The 25,027-nt window shown below is 40.0% G+C and overlaps 1 protein-coding gene across 3 annotated transcripts in view; it reads right to left on the bottom strand.

Moving 5' to 3' along the window:
- Positions 1-24,297, bottom strand: part of Mob2 (MOB kinase activator 2) — a 68,380-nt gene extending 44,083 nt beyond the window's left edge. The window contains exon 1 of one of the 3 annotated variants that reach the window (XM_076765978.1): positions 23,751-24,297. Coding sequence is in view for 2 of the 3 variants with exons in the window: in XM_076766002.1 (XP_076622117.1) it covers positions 10,909-11,003 (95 nt within the window). In the remaining variant the exon portion in view is untranslated. Of the gene's footprint in view, positions 1-10,908; positions 11,347-23,750 lie in introns of those variants that run through there. The other 2 variants (XM_076766021.1, XM_076766002.1) reach the window with 2 other exon arrangements.
- Positions 24,298-25,027: the final 730 nt, after the last annotated feature.

Consider the following 25,027-nt stretch of genomic DNA (forward strand, 5'->3'; position numbering starts at 1 on the left):
ATATTTACGGTAAGGAATTTTTTTCTCGAAAATGCGTAGGATTTCGGGGATATGTCTATTCACCAAAAATGATTGTACTTGATCCCTGCAACTAAAAATAATTTTTTCAGTATGATTTGAAATTTTTTAATAACTCTGTAATGAAGCCTCAATCGAGAAATTGATATTCTTGATTTTCGTCTTATTTTGGCTTCTAGAATCTCCCATTAAAATTTTTTCTAGGTTTGACCGAACATCCTGTATACGAGTCTGTCCAGAAATCTACTTTGACCTTTTTCCGACGACTTCAAAGGGACCGTAGATATTCTCGAATCTGACGTGAAAGGAAATACCTCGTACACCTGATCGGTGCTTCCCGAAATAAGTTGTACATTTTTAACTTCGCCGAAAAGGCGTCTCAAAGACGAACACGCCGCGGCGTCCAATAATAACGGGCGTATCGACGCAAAACGTCGCCAATGTTTACCTCGTTTCGCGCCACGTCTCTTCCGGGACGATCGCGGGCGTGGGTATTAAGGTTAAATCAATGTTTGATTTCCGCGAAGCCCTGATCGTTGAAACATCACGCCACCATAATAAGAGATCGAAGCCAAAATTAATACGCGACGCGGTTTCGATAACCGGGACACGGGTAGAGATGGTGTCGAACGAAATTCAATTTATCCCGGAATAATTGCTGGACCAATATTGACCGCTGTCCGCAGATAAAAATTTGTTATCCGGCTGATCGCGGCGGAACGAACTCGTCCAGCACGCGGTAGATACAGAATCTGTACCGGAATTTCGAAACTTATAATTCGATATTAATAATTACAAATACCTCAAAATTAAACGAAGAACGTAGCAAACCTGTTCCTGTCTTTCGATCTTTTCCTGATTTGATCGGCGATAGGGAATACCGTGATGAAATTTCACGAATCGTATTCGAAAAATTTTAATGGAGGACTCTAGAGGCCAAAATAAGACGAAAATCAAGAATACTAATTTGTTGATTGAGGCTTCGTTAAAAAGTTATTAACGTTTAAAGATCCGACCATACTGAATTTTTTTCTCGAAAATGCGCAGGATTTCGGGGGTATGTGTAATGACCAAAAATTATTGTAATTGACCCCTGCAACCGAAAATAATTTTTTTAGAATGATTTGAAAAATTTTTTTCCCGTCGAAAAATTTCACACCTTCTCGAATTTTTTTCTCGAAAGTGAGTAGAATTTCGAGGGTATGTCTAATGACCAAAAATGCTTGCAATTGACCCCTGTAACTAAATATAATTTTTTTAGTATGATTTGAAATATTTTAATTTCGCCTAAAAATTTCACACCTCGAATTTTTTTCTCGAAAGTGCGTAGGATTTCGTGGGTATGTGTAATGACCAAAAATTATTGTAATTGACCCCTGCAACCGAAAATAATTTTTTTAGAATGATTTGAAAAATTTTTTTCCCGTCGAAAAATTTCACACCTTCTCGAATTTTTTTCTCGAAAGTGAGTAGAATTTCAAGGGTATGTCTAATGACCAAAAATGCTTGTAATTGACCCCTGTAACTAAATATAATTTTTTTAGTATGATTTGAAATATTTTAATTTCGCCTAAAAATTTCACACCTTCTCGAATTTTTTTCTCGAAAGTGCGTACGATTTCGAGGGTATGTGTAATGACCAAAAATTATTGTAATTGACCCCTGCAACCGAAAATAATTTTTTTAGAATGATTTGAAAAATTTTTTTCCCGTCGAAAAATTTCACACCTCGAATTTTTTTCTCGAAAGTGAGTAGAATTTCGAGGGTATATCTAATGACCAAAAATGCTTGCAATTGACCCCTGTAACTAAATATAATTTTTTTAGTATGATTTGAAATATTTTAATTTCGCCTAAAAATTTCACACCGTCTCGAATTTTTTTCTAGAAAGTGCGTAGGATTTCGGGGGTATGTGTAATAACCAAAAATGCTTGTAATTGACCCCTGTAACTAAATATAATTTTTTTAGTATGATTTGAAATATTTTAATTTCGCCTAAAAATTTCACACCTTCTCGAATTTTTTTCTCGAAAGTGCGTAGGATTTCGAGGGTATGTGTAATGACCAAAAATTATTGTAATTGTCCCCCGCAACCGAAAATAATTTTTCCAAAACGATTTGGAATTTTTTTTTTCCGTCGAAAAATTTCACACACTCTCGAATTTTTTTCTAGAAAGTGGGTAGGATTTCGAGGGTATGTTTAATGACGAAAAATGATTGTAATTGACCCCCGCACCCGAAAATAATTTTTCCAAAACGATTTGAAATTTTTAAATGTAATTGTTAATAACTTTTTAACGAGGTCTCAATCAAGAAATTGATATTCTTGATTTTCGTCTTATTTTGGCCTCTAGAATCCCCAATTAAAATTTTTCCCAGGAGTGGCCGAACACCCTGTATAGTCGATGCAAGTTTCGAAACCCGCACGCGGTTTACTTGGACGATCCTCACGCACAGCGACGACCACGAGCACGTGCCCCGACACGTCACACATCCGGCTTGTTATTATGTCAAACGCATACACGTGCAACGAGAAAAGAGACAAGGTGGTCGCGAAACCGCGTGCAGCCGACACGTTGCATCGAAATTGAACGTGTCGCGTCGCAAATCAAGCAAACTGGGGGCCCCGGAGAGACCCTCGTGTCCGCGAACTTTGGTTTATTACCTAACAGCCATTATAACCCGGTACTCTTCGACGGCCACCTGTCGATTAATAAATCTTCTAATTTGCCTCGGGCTTTATTTCACCCGGAAAAATGTATCTCAACGAAATTTAAATTAACTTCGAACGGGGGGAAAATAAATTTCGTTACGAGTTCTTCCCGTTCGAAGAGCAGGTTGGCGAAATCCTGTAATGGGATTTGTTTGCGTCGACGTCACCGTGGGCTCTGAAGGAACCTGATGACCGAGGTGCGCTGCTTGTTGGTTTCTAATTTTAGCTCATTATGCTATAACTCCGACCGTTTTCTCCGTGCCTATAATTAAGCTATAAAGATAGCCAAGGCTCATCTAATTTGCTGAGTTAGTCAAAGTCAAGGTCACCGTGTTATTAAGTAGATTGCTTTGCTATAGTCGCAACAGGAAATATCGGTAGGCGAATCACACCAGATGCTACCGTTAGTTTTAGCTACAATTTACATTTACTTTTCGTAAAAGTGACACTATCCAAAAGAATATCTCAAAATCGATTAACTATATCTAAATTGATTATCTCATATTCCAGATAAAGTTTCTGCGAATAAAATGCTGTGCTTCGTTCGCGTCGAATTTCGTACGAAAGGAGACGCTGGGCTTCGATGTAAGTAGGAAATCAAGTTTCGATGTCTCGCATCTTACGACCAGGGTGAAAAAAGAATCTGGCAATTTCTCATCTTTACGACACGACTCATCTACACCGTGCAAACTCGTTTCGAGGAGCGTGCTCGCTGGACGACCGAGCGAGGAATTTTTATAGTTCGCTCTACTAGAGTGGAGGCCAGAGGCAAACCTTTTAGAATTGGAAGGTTGCAAGTCACATCGGAAGTTTCTTATAAAACTCCACGCTTCGTTTAGAACATTCTCAACCCCCCAAGGACCGCGAAAAATATTACTATTATAATAATATTGTTTCAATAAATACTTTGTTATTCCTCGAATAATATCCTTAAAATGTTTTCTATACAGGGTGTTCGGTTACCCCTGGGAAAAATTTTAATGTAGGATTCTACAGGCCAAAATAAGACGAAAATCAAGAATACCAATTTGTTGATGGAGGCTTTGTTAAAAAGTTATTAACAATTAAATTCAAAAATTTCAAATCGTTCTGGAAAAATTATTTTCGGTTGCAGGGGTCAATTACAATCATTTTTGGTGAATAGACATACCCCCGAAATCCTACCCAGTTTCGAGAAAAAAATTCGAGAAGGTGTGAAATTTTTCGACGGAAAAAAAAAATTTCAAATCGTTTTGGAAAAATTATTTTCGGTTGCGAGGGTCCATTACAATCATTTTTGGTGAATAGACATACCCCCGAAATCCTACCCAGTTTCGAGAAAAAAATTCGAGAAGATACTGAAATTTTTGGTCGAAATTAAGAAATTTCAAATCGTTTTGGAAAAATTATTTTCGGTTGCGAGGGTCCATTACAATCATTTTTCGTGAATAGACACACCCCCGAATTCCTACGCATTTTCGAGAAAAAAATTCGAGTAGGTAGACAAAGTCGACAAAATTGAAAAATTTCAAATCGATCTGGAAAAATTAATTTGGTCGCGGGAGTCGATTACAATCAATTTTTGTGAATAGATACACCCCCGAATTCCCACGCATTTTCGAGAAAAAAATTCGAGAAGCTGGACAAATTTTTCGACAAAATTAAAAAATTTCAAATCGTTCTGGAAAAATTAAAATTTTTTCCAGGGATAGACGAACACCCTGTATAACCTAAAAATGGTTGGTAGCCTTTCGGGGTAGATAAGTTAATTCTTCACGGTTGAAGTGCCAACTGGGTAGGCTTCAAAATACATGACAGATCGGCTTAAGGCGCCAACTAATTTGGCAATGTACTTCGTCGTGCTATATTCATTCAGTAATATTTCGTATTATTTTTTGAGTAGCAAGCAAGGGGGATAAATAACAATTTGACAGAACGGAAGCCAAAAATCGAATTCGCCATTTTGAAGTCAAGATCAATATCGACAACTGTCTAACCTAACTTGTTTGGTTAAAACGTTCTACAGAATCGACGTAGACGAGCAGAACTCTATCATTCTGACGTTAACGTAGACGTAACTTGTTGAAACAAATTTTCAAATACAATTATGACAAGACCTCAGATTATTGAAACAATGTGCTTTATTCATTCAGCAATGTTTTGTATTATTTTTCAAGTAGTAAGCAAGGGGAATAAATAACAGTTTGACAGAACGTAAGCCAAAAATCGAATTCGCCATTTTGAAGTCAAGATCAATATCGACAACTGTCTAACCTAACTTGTTTGGTTAAAACGTTCTACAGAATCGACGTAGACAGGCAGAACTCTATCACTCTGACGTTAACGTAGACGTAACTTGTTGAAACAAATTTTCAAATACAATTATGATAATACCTCAGATTATTGAAACAATGTGCTATATTCATTCAGCAATGTTTCGTATTATTTTTCAAGTAGCAAACAAGGGGAATAAATAACAATTTGACAGAATGTAAGCCAAAAATCGAATTCGCCATTTTGAAGTCACGATCAATATCGACAACTTTCTAACCTAACTTGTTTGATTAAAACGTTCTACAGAATCGACGTAGACAGGCAGAACTCTATCACTCTGACGTTAACGTAGACATAACTTGTTGAAACAAATTTCGAAGTACAATTATGATAATACCTCAGATTATTGAAACAATTAATTAACATTCACATCGTAAAAATACAATCCTTTGCCAAAGGAAAGTGTCGCAAAGCTCTAACAAATAATTCTAAAAATAGTTAACACGGGTGAAAGGTCGAAGCGTCGGAAAAGTGAAATCTGCGACGGAAAGCGTTATTTCCGTGCGCGTGTTGTCACGCTGCACAACCGTGTCACGATTCTCGTCCGACGATCGTTAGAGCATCGCGTCGGAGCTGGAAAAAAAGGAAAAATAAAAAAGAAAAGAGGGGAACGGCTTCTCTGTTGCGTAATTTCTCGCGCAATTGCGGCACGTTTCGTAAATCGCGAGAACGGAAAGCAATAAAAGAGTATCGTTGCGGGCTCTACGCGGAACGACTGCGTTTTCCACGACTGCGTTCAACGCGAACGATCACACAACGGCCTTGAATGCGAGCCGGTGAAATCGTCGACAGAGGGAGAAGAGAGAATAATAAACTGCTCGAACCGAAAGGATAAACCGCGGGATCCTGCGGCAGCCAATTAACACTCTTCCGCGATTAAATTAGAATTTCCGAACGCTTCAACCTTCGATGTTTCGTCCGATTCGGCCGACAGCAGCGCGCTCTAGCGACAGAACGCGAAACGAGCCTTCAGGGCCGGCCGAAGAACGTTTCTCGCCCGTCGGGACTTTTGTTTGCGAAGACGTTTGTTCATTGAAACTATATAATAGGCTGTAATTTGAATAATTATACGACGATTAAACTGAACACTGATGCTGACCGATGGGAAGGTCGAAATATGACTCACAGTGACTTCATCGTCCTTGGATAACATTTATTTTAATATTCACTTTTATGTGGGAATTTTCCGACTACAGGTTTAAATTTTCTATGCTATCGGAGAATGGTTAATCGAGTTGCAATTCGATGGAAAATTACGGTAACGCAAAATGACAAGCGTGATAACATTCTTATCTCTGGATAATATTTATTTTGCATATATTGTCTGCTGACACAGAGGTACAGTGATTATATACAGGGTGCTCGGACACCCCTGGGAAAAATTTTAATGGGAGATTCTAGAGGCCAAAATAAGACGAAAATCAAGAATACAATTAATTAACAATTAAATTCAAAAATTGCAAATCGTTCTGGAAAAATTATTTTCGGTTGCGGGGGTCAATTACAATAATTTTCGGTGAATAGACATACCCCCGAAATCCTACCCACTTTCTAGAAAAAAATTCGAGGTGTGAAATTTTTCGACGGAAAAAAAAAATTTCGAATCGTTCTAAAAAAATTATTTTCGGTTGCGGGGGTCAATTACAATCGTTTTTGGTGAATAGACATACCCCCGAAATCCTACCCACTTTCTAGAAAAAAATTCGAGGTGTGAAATTTTTCGACGGAAAAAAAAAATTTCGAATCGTTCTAAAAAAATTATTTTCGGTTGCGGGGATTAATTACAATAATTTTCGGTGAATAGACGTACCCCCGAAATCTTGCGCATTTTCGAGAAAAAAATTCAGTACGGTCGGAACTTCAAACGTTAATAACTGTTTAACGAAGCCTTCATCAACAAATTGATATTCTTTATTTTCGTCTTATTTTGGCCTCTAGAATCCCCCATTAAAATTTTCCCAGGGGTGGCAGAACACCCTATATGTAAAATCCTGAATTATTATCCACCCAGTCCTCGAATATTTTAAATTCAAATCGAAAGATGGTTCTAAAAAATCGACGAACGTCAGTCCACCGAATTGCAATATTCGAAGTTATTTGGGGACCACAGACGGCTGTCGAATGCGAAGATAACTCTTACGATTCGTGCGACGTTTCGCGAATAAGTCTATCACTCTTACGCTTCGGTGCACAGTGATGCAAACTTCTACGCGTTTTATCTTTTCTGTTCCAGATAACGTCTATTTAGCAAAGTCGCATAGTGTCTATTTCGAGACACGGCTAACTATAGTCGTCGAGTGATTTCTTAAATAATAAATCAAATGTGCAACCGATGCTTGGTACCGTAGCGTAATTGGCGAGTTTACCCGGGAGACTTTTAAGCCCCCTTTTCGTCGTGTCTCGTATCCGAGCTGATAAGAGTTTAATTCGCCTCGCTCCGAGCAATTGTTTGCACGTGTCTCATCCCCCGCGACCGCCAAAGCGTCAAAAGAGTTCTCTCCTCTCGCTCGTTCGTTATCGCCCAGTTCAAACAATCCCGGCGCGACCAGAACGCCTAAATCTCAAAGCTTATTAAAACACACTTTCCTCGACGCAGTCACCTTCGACGTTCTTCGCAAGCATAAAGCACTCGAAAACCGTTAATTGTTTCAAACGTTTTCCGTTCAAACCATCGACTGTTTCGACGCACGACCGCCATTCGAGCAGCCATTACGGCCACCGCTCGAGGACGCGAACAGTCTTTTTTGGAACGAGTAATTACTCATCATTAGTCCCGGGACGCGACTTCTGACAGCACAATGTCCGCCACTTTTTTTTTCTTGGCACGTAAACGCTTCCTGTATCTCAAGGAACCGAAGAATCCAAAGAAAAACAGTTCTCGCGCTCTTGGCACTCTACTCGATTGATTCGAGTCCAGACCCCGTGATTCCATAAAGTAAATCTTTTTTTTCTTCAATTTGAAAAACAATGGGTGAATAAGTCAACGATCGAGCATAAAAGTTCTGCTTTTATTAATAATTCCATAGTTTAAATCGCGGCGAGAGGATTCTTTGCTAAATCGGATTGAAATTAATTGGCGGCTCAAGGTCGTTAACGCTAACATTGCTCCCCACCATGTCTAGCACCAGTGTTTCACGAATGAAAGGCTCGCAAATAGACAAGCACGATGAAACAGAGAGAAGTTATATTTAGCGCGATTTGCGGTGGTGGGGGTGTGACCCTGAACGGCCAATTGAGTCTAATTCGATTGTAGTGTTTCACGCAGTAGGTCAGAGCACGTGAATGGAAATCGCGCAAAAATAGAATCTATCGATAGCTCGGTTTCCAATAATATTGACAATCCAAAAATTACTGTTTCGCGTGATTCGCTGATTTGTATAATTCGTCGCCCTGATTCGAGAACATTTCCAACTGTACAGTTTCCACCGACAGTCTCTCGATGACGTTGTTTACCTGTGCATGTTGACAACCCTTTGGCGGGAGTCTACAAACGAAGACCTTGGTTCGTCTACTCCCCCATTGTTATCTGCCGACTCTGACGCTAATTCCAACGCTTCGAATGTACATACCTAACTCTCCTCGTACTACACAGCTTCCGATGACTCTGATGTCTGAACTCTCGCGCATATAATTAATCGCATTTCGGAACCTTCGACTACTCAACCTTGATACTCGATCGAAAGTCATAGATCCTCTAGACTCAGGGTCAACGTTTAATTTTTTTAATCTTCCTCTTTATTATACATTCATACAGGGTGTTCAGCCACCCCTGGGAAAAATGAGGCCAAGATAGGACGAAAATCAAGAATATCAATTTCTTGACTAAAGCTTCGTTAAAAAGCTATTAAAAAATTAAATTAAAAAATTTCAAATCATTCTGAAAAAATTATATTTAGTTACAGGCGTCAATTACAAGCATTTTTGGTGAATAGACATATCCTCGAAATCCTACCCACTTTCGAGAAAAAAATTCGAGATGTGAGATTTTTGGACGAAATTAAAAAATTTCAAATCGTACTAAAAAAATTATATTTAGTTACAGGGGTCAATTACAAGCATTTTTGGTGAATAGACATATCCTCGAAATCCTACCCACTTTCGAGAAAAAAATTCGAGAAGGTGTGAAATTTTTAGGCGAAATTAAAAAATTTCAAATCGTACTAAAAAAATTATATTTAGTTACAGGGGTCAATTACAAGCATTTTTTGTGAATAGACATATCCTCGAAATCCTATCCACTTTCGAGAAAAAAATTCGAGAAGATGTGAAATTTTTAGACGAAATTAAAAAATTTCAAATCGTACTAAAAAAATTATATTTAGTTACAGGGGTCAATTACAAGCATTTTTGGTGAATAGACATATCCTCGAAATCCTACCCACTTTCGAGAAAAAAATTCGAGATGTGAGATTTTTGGACGAAATTAAAAGATTTCAAATCGTACTAAAAAAATTATATTTAGTTACAGGGGTCAATTACAAGCATTTTTGGTGAATAGACATATCCTCGAAATCTTACCCACTTTCGAGAAAAAAATTCGAGATGTGAAATTTTTCGACAAAATTAAAAAATTTCAAATCGATCTAGAAAAATTATTTTCGGTTGCGGGGGTCAATTAGAATAATTTTTGGTCATTACACATACCCCCGAATTCCTATGCATTTTCGAGAAAAAAATTCGAAAATGTGTGAAATTTTTCGACGGAAAAAAAAAATTTCAAATCATTTTGGAAAAATTATTTTCGGTTGCGGGGGTCAATTAGAATCATTTTTGGTCATTACACATACCCCCGAAATCCTGCGCATTTTTGAGAAAAAAATTCAGAACAGGCGGAACTTTAAACGTTAATAACTTTTTAACGAAGTCTCCATCAACAAATTGGTATTCTTGATTTTCGTCTTATTTTGGCCTCTAGAATCTCTCATTAAAATTTTTCCCAGGTGTGGCCGAACACCCTGTATAGTGCTAATCTAAAATCCAGTCGACCTTCTTTACTTACAAACCTACCTATCTTTTATTCATTAACATTTTCATTAAACTTTTCCCTTCTTAGATTTCCATCTCGCTCGATTTATTTCCTCGCGTTATCTTGCTCGTTTTATTTTTAATTGTTTGCGTTTGCGCAATCACTGCGAGATTAGTACCTCGCAACTGTGCAAATTACTCTTTGTCCGATATCACGTGGATCGTTTCGAAGATTACCACGTTTTTTACAACAGACTCACGTATTTCCTAAGGTTATTTATAAAAACAATTCCACTCGACGATAAATCTCCATTTTCGCGTATTTACTTCGCACGTACCGAGCACGATTTACGTATCATATCAACGACACGTATCCTCGATTCGAACACGTGGTTTTCTTAGGCTCATTTGCATTCCCGACGAGGACCCGAATATGGCTTCGAACGTCAAGGTTATTATGTAATATCGCACGAATAAAACAGCTGTGGATAGTCTCTAATTGCGAAATATTTTACACGTTCCGTAGAAGTAATAAATCGACGCTTGTTCCCTTATATCCCAAAGAGAGCGAGATCCAGGATGAACGATTCTTCCAAAATTCGTGGCCCCGACGAGCGTGTTTCTCTTCGGTACGCGCGAGTCGTTCGGAACAAACCGATCACCTGTTGATTACGCAACGCGTCGAATTGCCCTGGTTCGACGGATTCCTGGTCGTCGAATCCTAACGCACGGACGAACAGGGATCACCACCCACATTTTCGCCTCTCCCGCGGTGAAAGTCGGATCGACGTTCCGAGAGAGTCGCGAAGGGATCCAACGAACGATGAACGTCGATCGAGCGCGACAGAGGGCAACACGGACGCCCAGGTGGAACGCAAGCGGCGACGGACAAACTGACCTGCAGAAGCACGTGACGGTGTCCTCGACGTCGATGGACAGGGACGTGTCGATGGTCGAGTACTTGAGCACTTTCCTGCTTCCCAAACCGAACATCGAACCGACACTGCGGGTAGCGAGCCAGCCACCGGCGGAACTTACAGTAAAAGAAACGTCCTCGCCGAAGAAAGGGAACGCGGCGTGTGTGAACCCGACGCGAGGTGGGAGAGGACGATGAAAGCGTGTATATAAAACGAAAACGAGGAAGAAAACGAGAGGCAAGGATGAAGGAGGAGGGGGGGAAACACGCCAGGAAGACGCGACACTCGATCTCTACGACCGTTGGGAACACGCAGAGCCGGCGAGCAACGAAGCACAGACTGACGTCGCGGCGTTCTCCAGGCGTTCGCCAGGTACCAGCGCCGCGGTCGCTATCGGCTATCGGCCGTCGCCAACGATAAACGGAGAAAGCGACTCCACGGATCGTGCCAGCACCAGGCCAGGGGGAGGGGGGTGGACCAAGTGGAAGGGGGACAGAGAGAAACGAGAGGTAAAAAAAAAAAAATACGGCAGGGAATAAAAAGAGAGATATAGAGAGAGAAAGGAAACAGTGTGCCTGGAATCGTAGTCGACGGCAGTCACTCGACTGTTCAGCCCACCGAGCCGTTGTTCGCGAGTCTCGAAGAGACCAGCAAATCTGCTAAAGTTCGAGAATTGTTCGAAGTCGACGAGTACGCGCGTGCCCCGCGCATTTTCCAATTCGATTTTCGCGAGAACGGTGCCCCATGCGGGGCAATTTTATTCCACGTTTCCGGTCAACTTTTTCGCGTTGAATCGTTTGCACCTGGAAGACAATAGAGTTTATCGTGTTCCAATGGTAGCTGGGTATCTCTCGCGCGTATAGGAAGTAAAAAATTGACGGTAAAATCTAGAAACTAGTTTATCCGATCGACTGCCGGCGAGGTGACCTCGTCGAAAGATGGAAGATCGTTGGACGCGAGTTGCGAGGGAAATACAACGGACGTACGTGCACGAGCGAGAGGAGGGGTACGAGAGCACAAAGGGGGCTTCCTCCCTAAGGACGGTACTTTTCTCCCCGTCTCTGTTCCGCTAAGCGTTTTCTCTAGCTTTCCCAGTGTCGTTCGCAGCGTCTTTCTCTCTCTCTCTCGCTCGGTCTAATGTAATTACCGTCGAGAGAGGCTAGCGCTCGGCGAAACCGAACAAGTTCTTTCTCCTCAACATCCGCGTACCTGTTCCTCAGGGTCGCGGCTGATGCGGGTGCACCCGGTGAAACGCGGACGGATAGCTGTGGTCTGGATCGTCGGATCGATTCCGAGAAGACTGACCGTACCATTGGCGAATTGTTGCAATTCGCGGGTCGGTTACCGAAAATAGGTTAGTCTACCGCGTTGCGGGTTAACCCTTTCGGTGCTGCGGCCAGTTATAAACGCTCAGTCGATCAGTGCATTGCGTGCGGAGTACTCGGCGCTACGTGTGTTTTCGCGAGCCAAATTGGAAACGTGTCGTAGCTGTATCACGTGGATGGGGTTCGAAACTTTTACGTAGTTCTTTAATTTCGTCCATCTTAATCTCGAGAATCGTGACCATAACGCTACTGGTGTCTTCTCGAATGTGACTCGACATATTTTCAAGTCCAAACCAATAGCATCCTGGAAATTGTTTCGATATAATACACTACAACAATAGTGTAAATAAAACAGACATTGAATTTGTTTAAGTTGCCTTGTCAAATAAAACACTTGAAAGCGTTGGTAGCTGCTGGTAACAGAATTGAAATATAATTCGGAGTGCAAAAGTACTTCCACGTTTTTTAGTTTGCATCTAGTAATTATTGCCAGCTGGTGAATGGTACGTCACAGTGGCAATTACAAAATCAACAGACACTCGACTCGGTTGCGAATGTCCTTGGTTACGTAAGATTATCTTTGTTGTTTCATTGAAATTTCCGAAACACACCACAGTTTGCGGAGATGCTTTTGTAGAATTGTTCTTAGCGATCGATGAGAAATATTCCGATATCGTAGAAACGAATTAAAACAACATATTTAGGAACGTACGCGCGACGTATGTGACTTTGTTTGCTTTGTTTGCAACCGTGTCTCGTGTTACTCGTGGATACGTAGCATTATCGCGAGACATAATTTCTGCGCGAAGAAGTGGGCGCAACTGGTTCACGGGCTTCGCGCGTAAAATACGAAAGGTTAAGGCCAATCGATGCATGATATTACAATGTTTCGTAATGTATGACATAAGTGGGAAATAAAGCATCCTTAACGAGTCTTATTAACGACCAACTTCTCCCACGGTGAGACGATCTCGGTTCTTAACTCTCCGAAAATGCAAAAGTTGACTCGAATGAAAAATTGAGGAGCAATGAAACGCGACGATGGTATCGCTGTTTGTTTCCACGCCAAGTATTAGAAAACTAAGAATGTAGGGCAAGAAAGTCGAGCAAGACTCTCCCTGAAACGCGACTAAAATAAAAGGATTGCTTCGCAGAGGCTCCCGAAAATAGCCAATAGACTTTTTTTTTCATTTTTTCATTTGGGGCGTCTCCAAGGAATGCATAAAACCGTCACGAGAAAATTTTTACTTGCAGCTCTATTATATGTATGTATGAAAGTGAAAAGAAACATACCAAGAGAGCCAGAAGTCGATATCCACCCCAACGGATTACACAATTCCACGGTTAGCGGAGCTTTACGAGAATTTTTTCACTTCGATTCCGTATAAAAGCAAGAACCGTAATCGAATTTGAGCCCAACACTGCGCATTGCCGTTTACGTCAGACCGGTAACCCGGTTCTCGAAAAAATCCACGAGTCACACACCCCCGCATCATCCCCTCGCTATTAATAATGTATCATTTTTATAAATGACGGTCTGACAACAACGAACGATATCTTGCAATATAAAAAACTGCTCTAGGGAACCGATGAACGTAAATTATATTTACTCCCTGTCGATCTGACAAGAGCAAATTGAAAAATTGATGCCTTTTTAAGTGTCCCGGACCGAAACGGACAAACGAAGCTTTTCGATACGCAATTTCTTGCCTCTGCTATTCCAGTACCAATTTCACGAAGTAATTGATTCCCAGTGGCAACACGTTGAATGGCCGAATAACTTTTGTGACCCACTGTAGAGAAATTTATACTCGGTGCCCCGAACAGTACGGGCGGCATCAATTATTTTAGCCCGCCTGGCCGTGAATCACGCGGCATTTATCCATTCGCGACCACCGACGCCAACGTTACAGTGAAAAATGAACACGCGGATAACGAGAGTCCCGATGAATGTCAAGTAAATGCAACCGTATCACCCGGTCCAGGGTTTACGTACTGCTACGCGTCCCGTGGGAGCCTTGTCCGTCTGTTACGGGATTAAGATGGACCGCGATTCGATACATCCCTCCTTGCGACCTACGAGTGAAAAGGGATCGTGATGTTTCGTCCTGGGCCAAAGCTAGTACACTCATCGGTAATGCAATGCTAGCTGACCCTCCCTTAGACGCTGGGACACTGGATGGTCAGTCAAGGAGCGTGTATACAGGGTGTTTGATCACGCAGTATCGAGGAAAAAATTCAGGAAGGTGGAGACATTTTTGGGCAAAATTAAAAAATTTCAAATCATTCTAAAAAAATTATTTTTGGTTGCAGGGGTCAATTATAATCATTTTTTATGAATAGACATATCCTCGAATTCCTACGCCGTTTCGAGATAAAAATTCAGAAAGGTGAACAAATTTTTGGGCGAAATTAAAAAATTTCAAATCATTCTAAAAAAATTATTTTTGGTTGCAGGGGTCAATTGTAATCATTTTTGATGAATAGGCATATCCTCGAATTCCTACGCAGTTTCGAGGAAAAAATTCAGGAAGGTGGAGACATTTTTGGGCAAAATTAAAAAATTTCCAATCATTTTAAAAAAATTATTTTTGGTTGCAGGGGTCAATTGTAATCATTTTTTATAAATAGACATACCCTCGAATTCCTACGCAGTTTCGAGATAAAAATTCAGGAAGGTGAACAAATTTTTGGGCGAAATTAAAAAATTTCAAATCATTCTAAAAAAATTATTTTTGGTTGCAGGGGTCTATTGTAATCATTTTCGATGAATAGACATATCCTCGAATTCCTACGCAGTTTCGAGATAAAAATTCAGAAAGGTGGACAAATTTTTCAACGAAAATGAAAAGTTTCAAATCATTCTAAAAAAATTATTTTTGGTTGCAGGGGTCAATTGTAATCATTTTTGATGAATAGGCATATCCTTGAATTCCTACGCAGTTTCGAGATAAAAATACAGGAAGGTGAACAAATTTTTGGGCGAAATTAAAAAATTTCAAATCATTCTAAAAAAATTATTTTTGGTTGCAGGGGTCAATTGTAATCATTTTTGATGAATAGACATATCCTCGAATTCCTACGCAGTTTCGAGATAAAAATTCAGAAAGGTGGACAAATTTTTGGGCAAAATTAAAAAATTTCAAATCATTCTGAAAAAATTATTTTTGGTTTCAGGGGTCAATTGTAATCATTTTTTATGAATAGGCATATCCTCGAATTCCTACGCAGTTTCGAGATAAAAATTCAGAAAGGTGGACAAATTTTTTAACGAAAATGAAAAGTTTCAAATCATTCTAAAAAAATTATTTTTAGCTAGGGGAGTTAATTACAATCAGTTTTTGTCAATACATATACCCCTGAAATCCTACGCACTTTCGAGAAAAAAATTCAGAAAGGTGGACAAATTTTTCAACGAAAATGAAAAGTTTCAAATCATTCTAAAAAAATTATTTTTAGCTGGGGGGGTTAATTACAATCAGTTTTTGTCAATACACGTACCCCTGAAATCCTGCGTACTTTCGAGAAAAAAATTCAGAAAGGTGGACAAATTTTTTAACGAAAATGAAAAGTTTCAAATCATTCTAAAAAAATTAGTTTTAGCTAGGGGGGTTAATTACAATCAGTTTTTGTCAATACATATACCCCTGAAATCCTACGCACTTTCGAGAAAAAAATTCAGAAAGGTGGACAAAATAAGACGAAAATCAAGAATACAATTAATTAACAATTAAATTCAAAAATTTCAAATCGTTCTAAAAAAATTATTTTTAATTGCAGGGGTCAATTACAATCATTTTTGGTCATTACACATACCCTCGAAATCCTACCCACTTTCTAGATAAAAATTCCACCAACATGGTTGTTGTATAATATTTAAAAAAATTTCTAGTTCAAATTAAGGGTCGTGCGATATTTTATGAGACCCCGGACGTATGACTGATACGGGGGATGGGTCGAGCGATGGAGACAGCTTTAACTAGTGAACGTCACGCTCCTATCTCGACAATTTTTCACTGGAAAAGTGAGAAAAATGAGTAGCTCGCAGGACACCATGCGCAGCAGTTACTTTTTAATACTAGGTGTTAGGGGCACGTGGCCAGATGACGTTTCGCAAGAGAGGGTCTCGAGGTACAACACCCATTTTTAACGAGCCTCGATATAACGATAAAACCTGAAGTATCGATGTTTGGTGATATATGGTTTTAAACGCGAACGACTAACGACTTAGGAAAATGGTGTCCAACCTTTTGAAAGCCCCCATCCACCCTTAACGTGTTCACTGCCAGACCAATAACCAAAACAGAGCAATTACGATCAAATAAAATAAACTATTATCGTTTAAAAAAGTCAAATTTGACCTTTGTACATCCTCCACGCAACCTCCTACGAAGAAACCAATTACACGATATTGTAGCCCCCTCGAAGCCATTCGACTTTAATAGGAACCATTTTTCGATGTCATAAAAACAAGGGAGACATTTCAGGTGAGAATAACGAATCTCTATGGGCAATGGAAGGCGAGAGGCAACTAAAAGGAAACCCCCTGCATTGTCTAACCAAAGGAACCATTGTCGCGAGGGAATATTAATCATTCCCCCAGTTTTAAAAAGCAGAGAACAAATGCTGATTGGGTAAGAGAAACGTGAAGTAGGTGGTCGCTGTCGGAATTAACGAGTCCTTCTGGTAGCTGGGTGTACCACGAGAATGTAATTTATGAGGAAGTACCGACTCAGCACATAACTTTTTTGCTTTCCACTCTCGCGCCCAAGTCAGGTACTGATGATAACCAGAAGAAACATTGCTAAGTGAAATGGTCATAAAGGGAAGTGTATGGCGAGCTCACTAGGTTCTCTAATGACTCACCAGCAGTAGACCACGTCGTCTTTGCGGCGACGTTACCCAATACAGTTTAAGAAAAGCCATCGACCGCTCAATGTCACTTCTTCGTTCATTGTAAATCGGAACAGGTACATCCAGGGCCGTAACCAGAGACTGGTACTCTTGTTCAACCATATTCGATATTCGAAAATTTACAGAGGATAATATGTGTGACAAAGTTCGACAAAAAATACGGTTTCGTGCACGAAACGTCGGGCACGACGCCATTTTTTAAAAACGTCGTTTCACGAGGGTAAAAAAGGCTTCTTTGTCAGAAGCACGTCGCATAAGACGATATTACGCGATAAGCATGTCGGTAGATAGGCGACAGCGCACACGAACAGCTGCATGTACGCTGTAACCCGTATTGTCGGTAAAAGCTGTTATCGTAAAAACCGTTGATAAAACCGTTTTATCTGCACGGGCAATATACATCGCGCGCCGTGGATTTATTTAGCGAAGAATGCGTCGCAGGCGTTTTTGTTTCGACGTATGAAACGTTCGACAAAATCCATACCTGATTCGTTACTGTTACACAAACAAAAGTTAATTCAAAAGTATCGATCGTCGGGGCTTTTTAATTATCAGGTAAAATCGTTCCAAGCGTTGTTGAATATTTTTCTGACGCTATAACGTTAACAGATGTTGACGTTCTTAGAAAAACTAGCAGTTGACGGAATAGTGTTTCGTTATTTCCGATAAAGAAGGGGTGTTCAGCCACCCCTGGGAAACATTTTAATGGGAGATTCCAGAGGCCAAAATAAGGCGAAAATAAAGAATACTAATTTCTTGATGGAGGCTTCGTTAAAAAGTTATTAACGTTTAAAGTTCCGCCCTTACTGAATTTTTTTCTCGAAAATGCGTAGGATTTCGAGGGTATGCGTAATGACCAAAAATGATTGTAATTGACCCCCATAGCTAACAATATTTTTTTCAGAACGATTTGAAATATTTTAATTTCGTCGAAAAATTTCACACCTTCTCGAATTTTTTTCTAGAAAGTGCGTAGGATTTCGAGGGTATGCGTAATGACCAAAAATGATTGTAATTGACCCCCATAGCTAACGATATTTTTTTCAGAACGATTTGAAATATTTTAATTTCGTCGAAAAATTTCACACCTTCTCGAATTTTTTTCTAGAAAGTGCGTAGGATTTCGAGGGTATGTGTAATGACCAAAAATGATTGCGATTGACTCCTGCAACCGAAAATAATTTTTTTAGAATGATTTGAAAATTTTTGAATTTAATTGTAAATATCTTTTTAACGAAGCCTCCATCGATAAATTAGTATTCTTGATTTTCGTCTTATTTTGGCCTCTAAAATCCCCCATTAAAATTTTTCCCAGGGGGTGATTGGGTCCCACCATGATAATGCCAGACCTCACGACCGCCATACTTGCTATATCCACCACCATCGGATTATTACTTGTTCCGGTCTTTAAAAAATGTCTTAAATAATAAAACATTTACTTAAAGCAACAATGTCAAAAATCTCTTACATCAGTTTTTTCTAAATAAAGGTCAGAAATTTTACGAGCATGGGAAAAGTTGGACCAAAATGACCAGTACACGATTCAATAAAATATTTATATATTATAAGAAAATTGTTCCTTTTGACGAAGGAGAAAAACGAAATTACTTTCCGAACAACCCAATGGAAGTAGGTCAGCCTTGTTTTTGAAAATACGACTTCGAAATATGCTGCGTCCCGGAGACGCGACGCAAAGAATAGCGAGGTCAGAGTTGCTCGATAAATTCGGGTCAACATAACGACGGAATAATGATTATTAATGGGTGGAACGTCGCCGCGGAAACGGACAGGGTGCCTCGACGGTTCGAGAATGCCGGGCGAAATGTTTTGGCGAGCGAAGGATCGCGAATGATTCACCGAGGAAACCGATCGCAGCCGCGAAAGACTAGACGTGAGTCATCGCCGCTGGTCGGTTTCGAGTCAGCGACCACCACTGGCTCGCTCACTTTCCGCGTTGCTCGGTGTGCATACACACACATTGGCGGGAGTGTTTTCAAGAGTACCACGGCGAACACGTATACAAGCCAACCGGCCAGTCACCGAACCATTGTCTTTTGTTTTGCTCGAGAGATCTCTCTCCGAGAGTTTCTGACTCTACCTTTTACGACCGCGGAGAAACAACGATTTGACGCTGTAGAATTAGCTGACCCCTGCTTTCCTCGATATGTACAGGGTATTCGGCCACCCCCAGGAAAAATTGTAATGGAAGATTCCAAAATAGGTCGAAAAATTTCACATCTCGAATTTTTTTCTCGAAAGTGGGTAGCATTTCGGGGGTATGTCTATTCGCTAAAAATGATTGTAATTGACCCCTGCAATCGAAAATAATTTTTTCGGAATGATTTAGAATTTTTTAATAACTTTTTAACGAAGCCTCAATCGAGAAATTGATGTTCTTGATTTTCGTCTTATTTGAAAATTTTTCCCTGGGTTGGTCGGACACCCTGTATGTAACTGAGTAACAAAAACAAGGTCTGGTCGATATTTCTAATCACGTGACGTCGACTGATTCTGGTATCGATTTTAGGAATAAGGAGAAACCGATGGAAAAGTATATTTCAATCCGTGAAATGTTAACGCGAAACGATAATGGGGTAAACTGCGTCGAATCAGCAACGATTCAAGGACCCTCGTTCTTTGCGAACGATACCGACCCTATTGTTTTTGGAATGTCGGCGGCATAAAAATAGAGGAAAACGAGATCGACGCGGAGAAAGAGTATCTTTTATAGGTCGGTGAGCACGTTCATTTCGCAGCTATGACGTTTTCCCTTTTCGCCTGACCAAACGGTGGCCCTATCCTCTGATTTATCGCGAGCCAGGAGCCGCGTTATGTAAACAGGGAATCGACGAAAGCAGTATTTTATTATATCGCCTCTTTGTTTTAACGTCGAGTGACCATAATTTCCATCGTGATATAATCACGATTTCAAAGAGTACTAAGCTTGGTGGCATTTGACGATGATTTCATTTTTAGACGTCAGTGTGGGTAAACTATTTTAGTAAATTTAGTAGGAAATTGGAGAGTTATTAATAATACATTACGAGGTAGATTACTGTTAGAATACGATTCCAAGGAGAAATACTGATGACTCGATGTTCATACGACTACGTAATATTAACATTTCGTAGGGTCATGTAACGCGAAGGTCCACAGATATTGTTGTAAGAAACTTTGAGACTACCTTTGAGAACTGGTATTTATATTCGCATAATGGTCGGTGAGTAATGATTCGAGCGATTCTAGGCGCGCTTAAATAATGATGTAAGTCATGATCAATCATGTAACGAAGTTTTCACACAAGGAACATTAGATCACGCAATGTTCTCATTAAATATACTTAAATAAATTTGTATGCTTCGTATATAATGTTAACTTTAATACGACAATATTTATTTTTCGTCCAAACAAAACAGAAACACTGATGTTTTCATTAATATACAGGGTGTTCGATCACCCCTGGGAAAAATTTTAATGAGAGATTCTGGAGGCCAAAATAAGACGAAAATCAAGAATATCAATTTCTCGATTGAGGCTTCATTACAAAGTTATTAAAAAATTTCGAATCGTTCTAAAAAAATTATTTTCAGTTGCAGGGGTTAATTACAATCGGTTTTGGTGAATAGACATACCCCCGAAATCCTATCCATTTTCTAGAAAAAAATTCGAGAAGTGAAATTTTTCGACAAAATTAAAAAATTTCAAATCGTTCTAAAAAAATTATTTTTAGTTGCAGGGGTCGATTATAGACATTTTTTATCAATAGACATACCCCCGAAATCCTACTCACTTTCGAGAAAAAAATTCGAGAAGACTTGAAATTTTTCGACAAAATTAAAAAATTTCGAATCGTTCTAAAAAAATTATTTTCAGTTGCAGGGATTAATTACAATCGTTTTTGGTGAATAGACATACCCTCGAAATCCCACCCATTTTCTAGAAAAAAATTCGAGAAGTGAAATTTTTCGACAAAATTAAAAAATTTCAAATCGTTCTAGAAAAATTATTTTTAGTTGCGGGGGTCGATTAAAATCATTTTTGGTGAATAGACCTATCCCCGTAATCCTATCCATTTTGTAGAAAAAAATTCGAGAAGTGAAATTTTTCAACAAAATTAAAAAATTTCGAATCGTTCTAAAAAAATTACTTTCAGTTGCAGGGGTTAATTACAATCGTTTTTGGTGAATAGACATACCCTCGAAATCCCACCCATTTTCTAGAAAAAAATTCGAGAAGTGAAATTTTTCGACAAAATTAAAAAATTTCAAATCGTTCTAGAAAAATTATTTTTAGTTGCGGGGGTCGATTACAATCATTTTTGGTGAATAGACCTATCCCCGTAATCCTATCCATTTTGTAGAAAAAAATTCGAGAAGTGAAATTTTTCGACAAAATTAAAAAATTTCGAATCGTTCTAAAAAAATTATTTTCAGTTGCAGAGGTTAATTACAATCGTTTTTGGTGAATAGACATACCCTCGAAATCCCACCCATTTTCTAGAAAAAAATTCGAGAAGTGAAATTTTTCGACAAAATTAAAAAATTTCGAATCGTTCTAAAAAAATTATTTTTAGTTGCGGGGGTCGATTACAATCGTTTTTGGTGAATAGACATACCCTCGAAATCCCACCCATTTTCTAGAAAAAAATTCAGTTCTAGTGGAGCTTTAAACGTTAATAACTTTTTAACGAAGCCTCAACCAACAAATTAGCATTTTTGTTTTTCGTCTTATTTTGGTCTTTAGAATCTCCCATTAAAATTTTTCCCAGAGATGGACGAACACCCTGTATATGTGAAATTACTTTTCATAAATTGTTTCTGTAAAATAAATTTGGATATTGCGAAGGTATCGAAAAAGTAGTAGTTCGATTAATCGAAAGGAACAGCGCTGTCTAACTTTCCAAGCTTCCCGTTTGTTTCGTATTCGCCCGTTCCATTGTTGCGGTGCGATAAACTATACGTTTTTAACCGCAGCTCGCGGTTAAAAAAAAAAAATAGACCGCAAACCATTAAGGAGTTAAAGCGACCTCGCCGTTGAAATCGCTTCGCGCGAATTCGCGTCGCTTTCCTTTTGCCAGTTTTATGGTCGTGAGTCCATCCGGTGGGTCAGAAAAATATATATCTCGCTCTGTTTCGAGCACTGTTTCGGCGTTCCCGTGATCGATAATAATCGTTTTATCGACGGTCACTGCAAGACACTGTCGCCGACGAATTTCGCGCCAGTCGTAAATAACAAAGTATATTACAATTTATCAGCGTTGCTCTCGTTAAAAGCGATTTGTAATATGTAGGTGACGATAAGCGATAATTCTATCGTTGCAATGCGAACAGATACGTATTAATTAATTCACAAGCGTTGGAAAAACTTTTACAGTGTTCGTCGTGAATGTAGAAACGAAAGATGTAAGAACGTAAATGGCGTTACTGGTCCTGTCAGCTGGAAAATAAATATTCCCTGGACTTGTATTCTCGCATCTTTCGAATCATCGATGATAATTCACATTTGTCGATACGGTCGTGAAACTAGTAACATCACACTACATTTTTACCATATCATACTTGATCTTAAAGATCAACGTGTACGGGATACGATACTGTTCCCGAACGTGACGAGCACGATAAATGCGTGCACGTGTCACCGTACGATTAAACAGGGAAAAACAAACAGAAGCAACGTGACATATCCTCGGTTTCGAATCTACGACACACAGATATCCATTTCTATTTCTACGTACAACGAATAACCTAAAATCGAACAACGTCAACACACTACACCTTGCTCGCAAGGTCTAACTACTCTATCTTAAATAATGGCGGTAAAACATTTCGAAAGACGTCGACAGGTGCGATACGTGGTGGAAAAATAACGTACCGTAGACAGCGATTCGGTCGAGCTACGATCACATTAAGAAAGAAAAGTTTTCACTTTATCGGTTTTATCGGAAGACGCGCGCGATTCGCGTTTACGTAAGTCCTCTAAGGCGAACGATATACGCTCCTCTCTTACGTATCGAACGATAAAAGGGTAGAAACAAGAAATCCAATCAAGGTAACGTAACTTCTCGGTGCTCGATAAACGCGCGTGGACTCGCTCGAAACCGTGCATTAGCGTAGGAATATCGATATCCACGATTATACGTGAATTCCCGTAACTTTATCAACGGCGAATAACCGAGGCTGTCATTCGCGTTGTACCGCTGGCTTTGGCGAAAACGAGACGTCCAACGTTTCTACACGCGTTATTTCGCGACAGCGGCGAGCGAAATTTTCCGAATGACATCGCGCGCAGAGAAGCGGTTTCGATTTTCGCGTTGACACAGAAACAACCGGGTATTACTTTCTCTCAGAATAAGGGAAAGGACAGGCGATCATCGAGAGCGAAACGAAGTGTTACGACAAGGAACGAGAGAGCGTCAACCTCGACGGGGAGGTTAGGCCGTTCAACGGATCGTCGAGGTTAACCGTTTTTTTTTTTTCCCCCCCTTCCACTCCCCTCTCGTAACACTCGCCGTGGTCGAATTCTGTTTCTGGGGAAAATTCGCGGACGAACGCGCGCGTAATTATTTTGCACACGAGAGAACTTACCCCATAAACCAGTCCACGGTATCGCGGAGATACTCGGGTAACCTATCCAGCTTGGATGATTTTCAGTTGGATCACCGCCGAGGAAAGTAGCACGAGAGTCGAGAAAACAAAATAAATTCTCTCTCTCTCCACTAGCACCAGCAGCAGCAGCAGCGGCGCACGTTTCGCGATCTCGTGAAATCTAACATGGCGAAGCTCTATTGTCACCTGTTCCCGTCATGCCTCACTCGCCCTCCCCCCCCTGCGCCCGAAAATACTACCGATTTATCGCCGCCACCGCGTACTCTCGCGCGCGTCCACGCTTCCGTTCGTCGCGATCCTCGTCGCCGCGATTCGCGTGTCGCGTTTCTCTGCCCCGGGAACGTCGGAGAAACTTTCGAACGCCCGACACCGCACCGCACGGGAAATGTCCGCCGCGGAGACCGCACAGCTGATCGCCCAACGTTCCAACGAGCACACTCGCGCACCCCCCGTTTTCCTACCTGACTGCAGAGGGTAGTACCTACCGCGCGTATGCACCGTCAAACAGTTCCCGACACGAACACGAACCACACGATAGACAGATGGTAAATGCGGTACGCGTCGGTAACGCGCGTCACGTTTCGCCTTTCGCGAGGAACGAACGTATGTTTTGCAGGGAACACCAGAGCTATAATCAATGACTCGTTCGCGCGCACAAACTAGATTTACATATAGAGTAGCTTCTCTCAAAGACGAATTAGCACTTACGTTTTTCAGATTCCTTCCAAAATAACTCTCGTCTCGTCTGACTCAATATTTATACTTCGACAGCAATGGTCGCGTGCAAGTATTTCGTTACGTTGCTCAACATCGTCGAACAGTTGCAGATGGCAACACCTCGCGTAGCGTCTATTACCCTATTTTTCATGTGAATACTAATAATTTCATTGTACTTATTAAACGGAGATCTTGAGCTTACAAACTGGGACCGTAGATCGATAAATATACACATATAAGTGTAATAAGAAAATTCTTAGTCTAGTGATTTAGTTTTAATATATTAATAATAATTGGAAATATTGTTTTTAGGATACATGCTTGAGATGCCATCTAGCGTCGAAGACAACGAACTATTTCTCGACAAACTTGGACGTAGATGGAGGTGTGATCGTTCATTAGCAGTGTATTCTTTTGTATTATACGAATAAGCTTTAAGTTATTAAATAAATCGACGTATATAATCTCAAATTGATGTATTTACTGTCTCTGAAAAAGGGCCTCGATCTTTAAGCCCTCTTTCAGTGAATTACCATACC

The sequence above is a fragment of the Colletes latitarsis genome, chromosome 1 (genome assembly GCF_051014445.1).
Source record: "Colletes latitarsis isolate SP2378_abdomen chromosome 1, iyColLati1, whole genome shotgun sequence".
Lineage (NCBI taxonomy): Eukaryota > Metazoa > Arthropoda > Insecta > Hymenoptera > Colletidae > Colletes > Colletes latitarsis.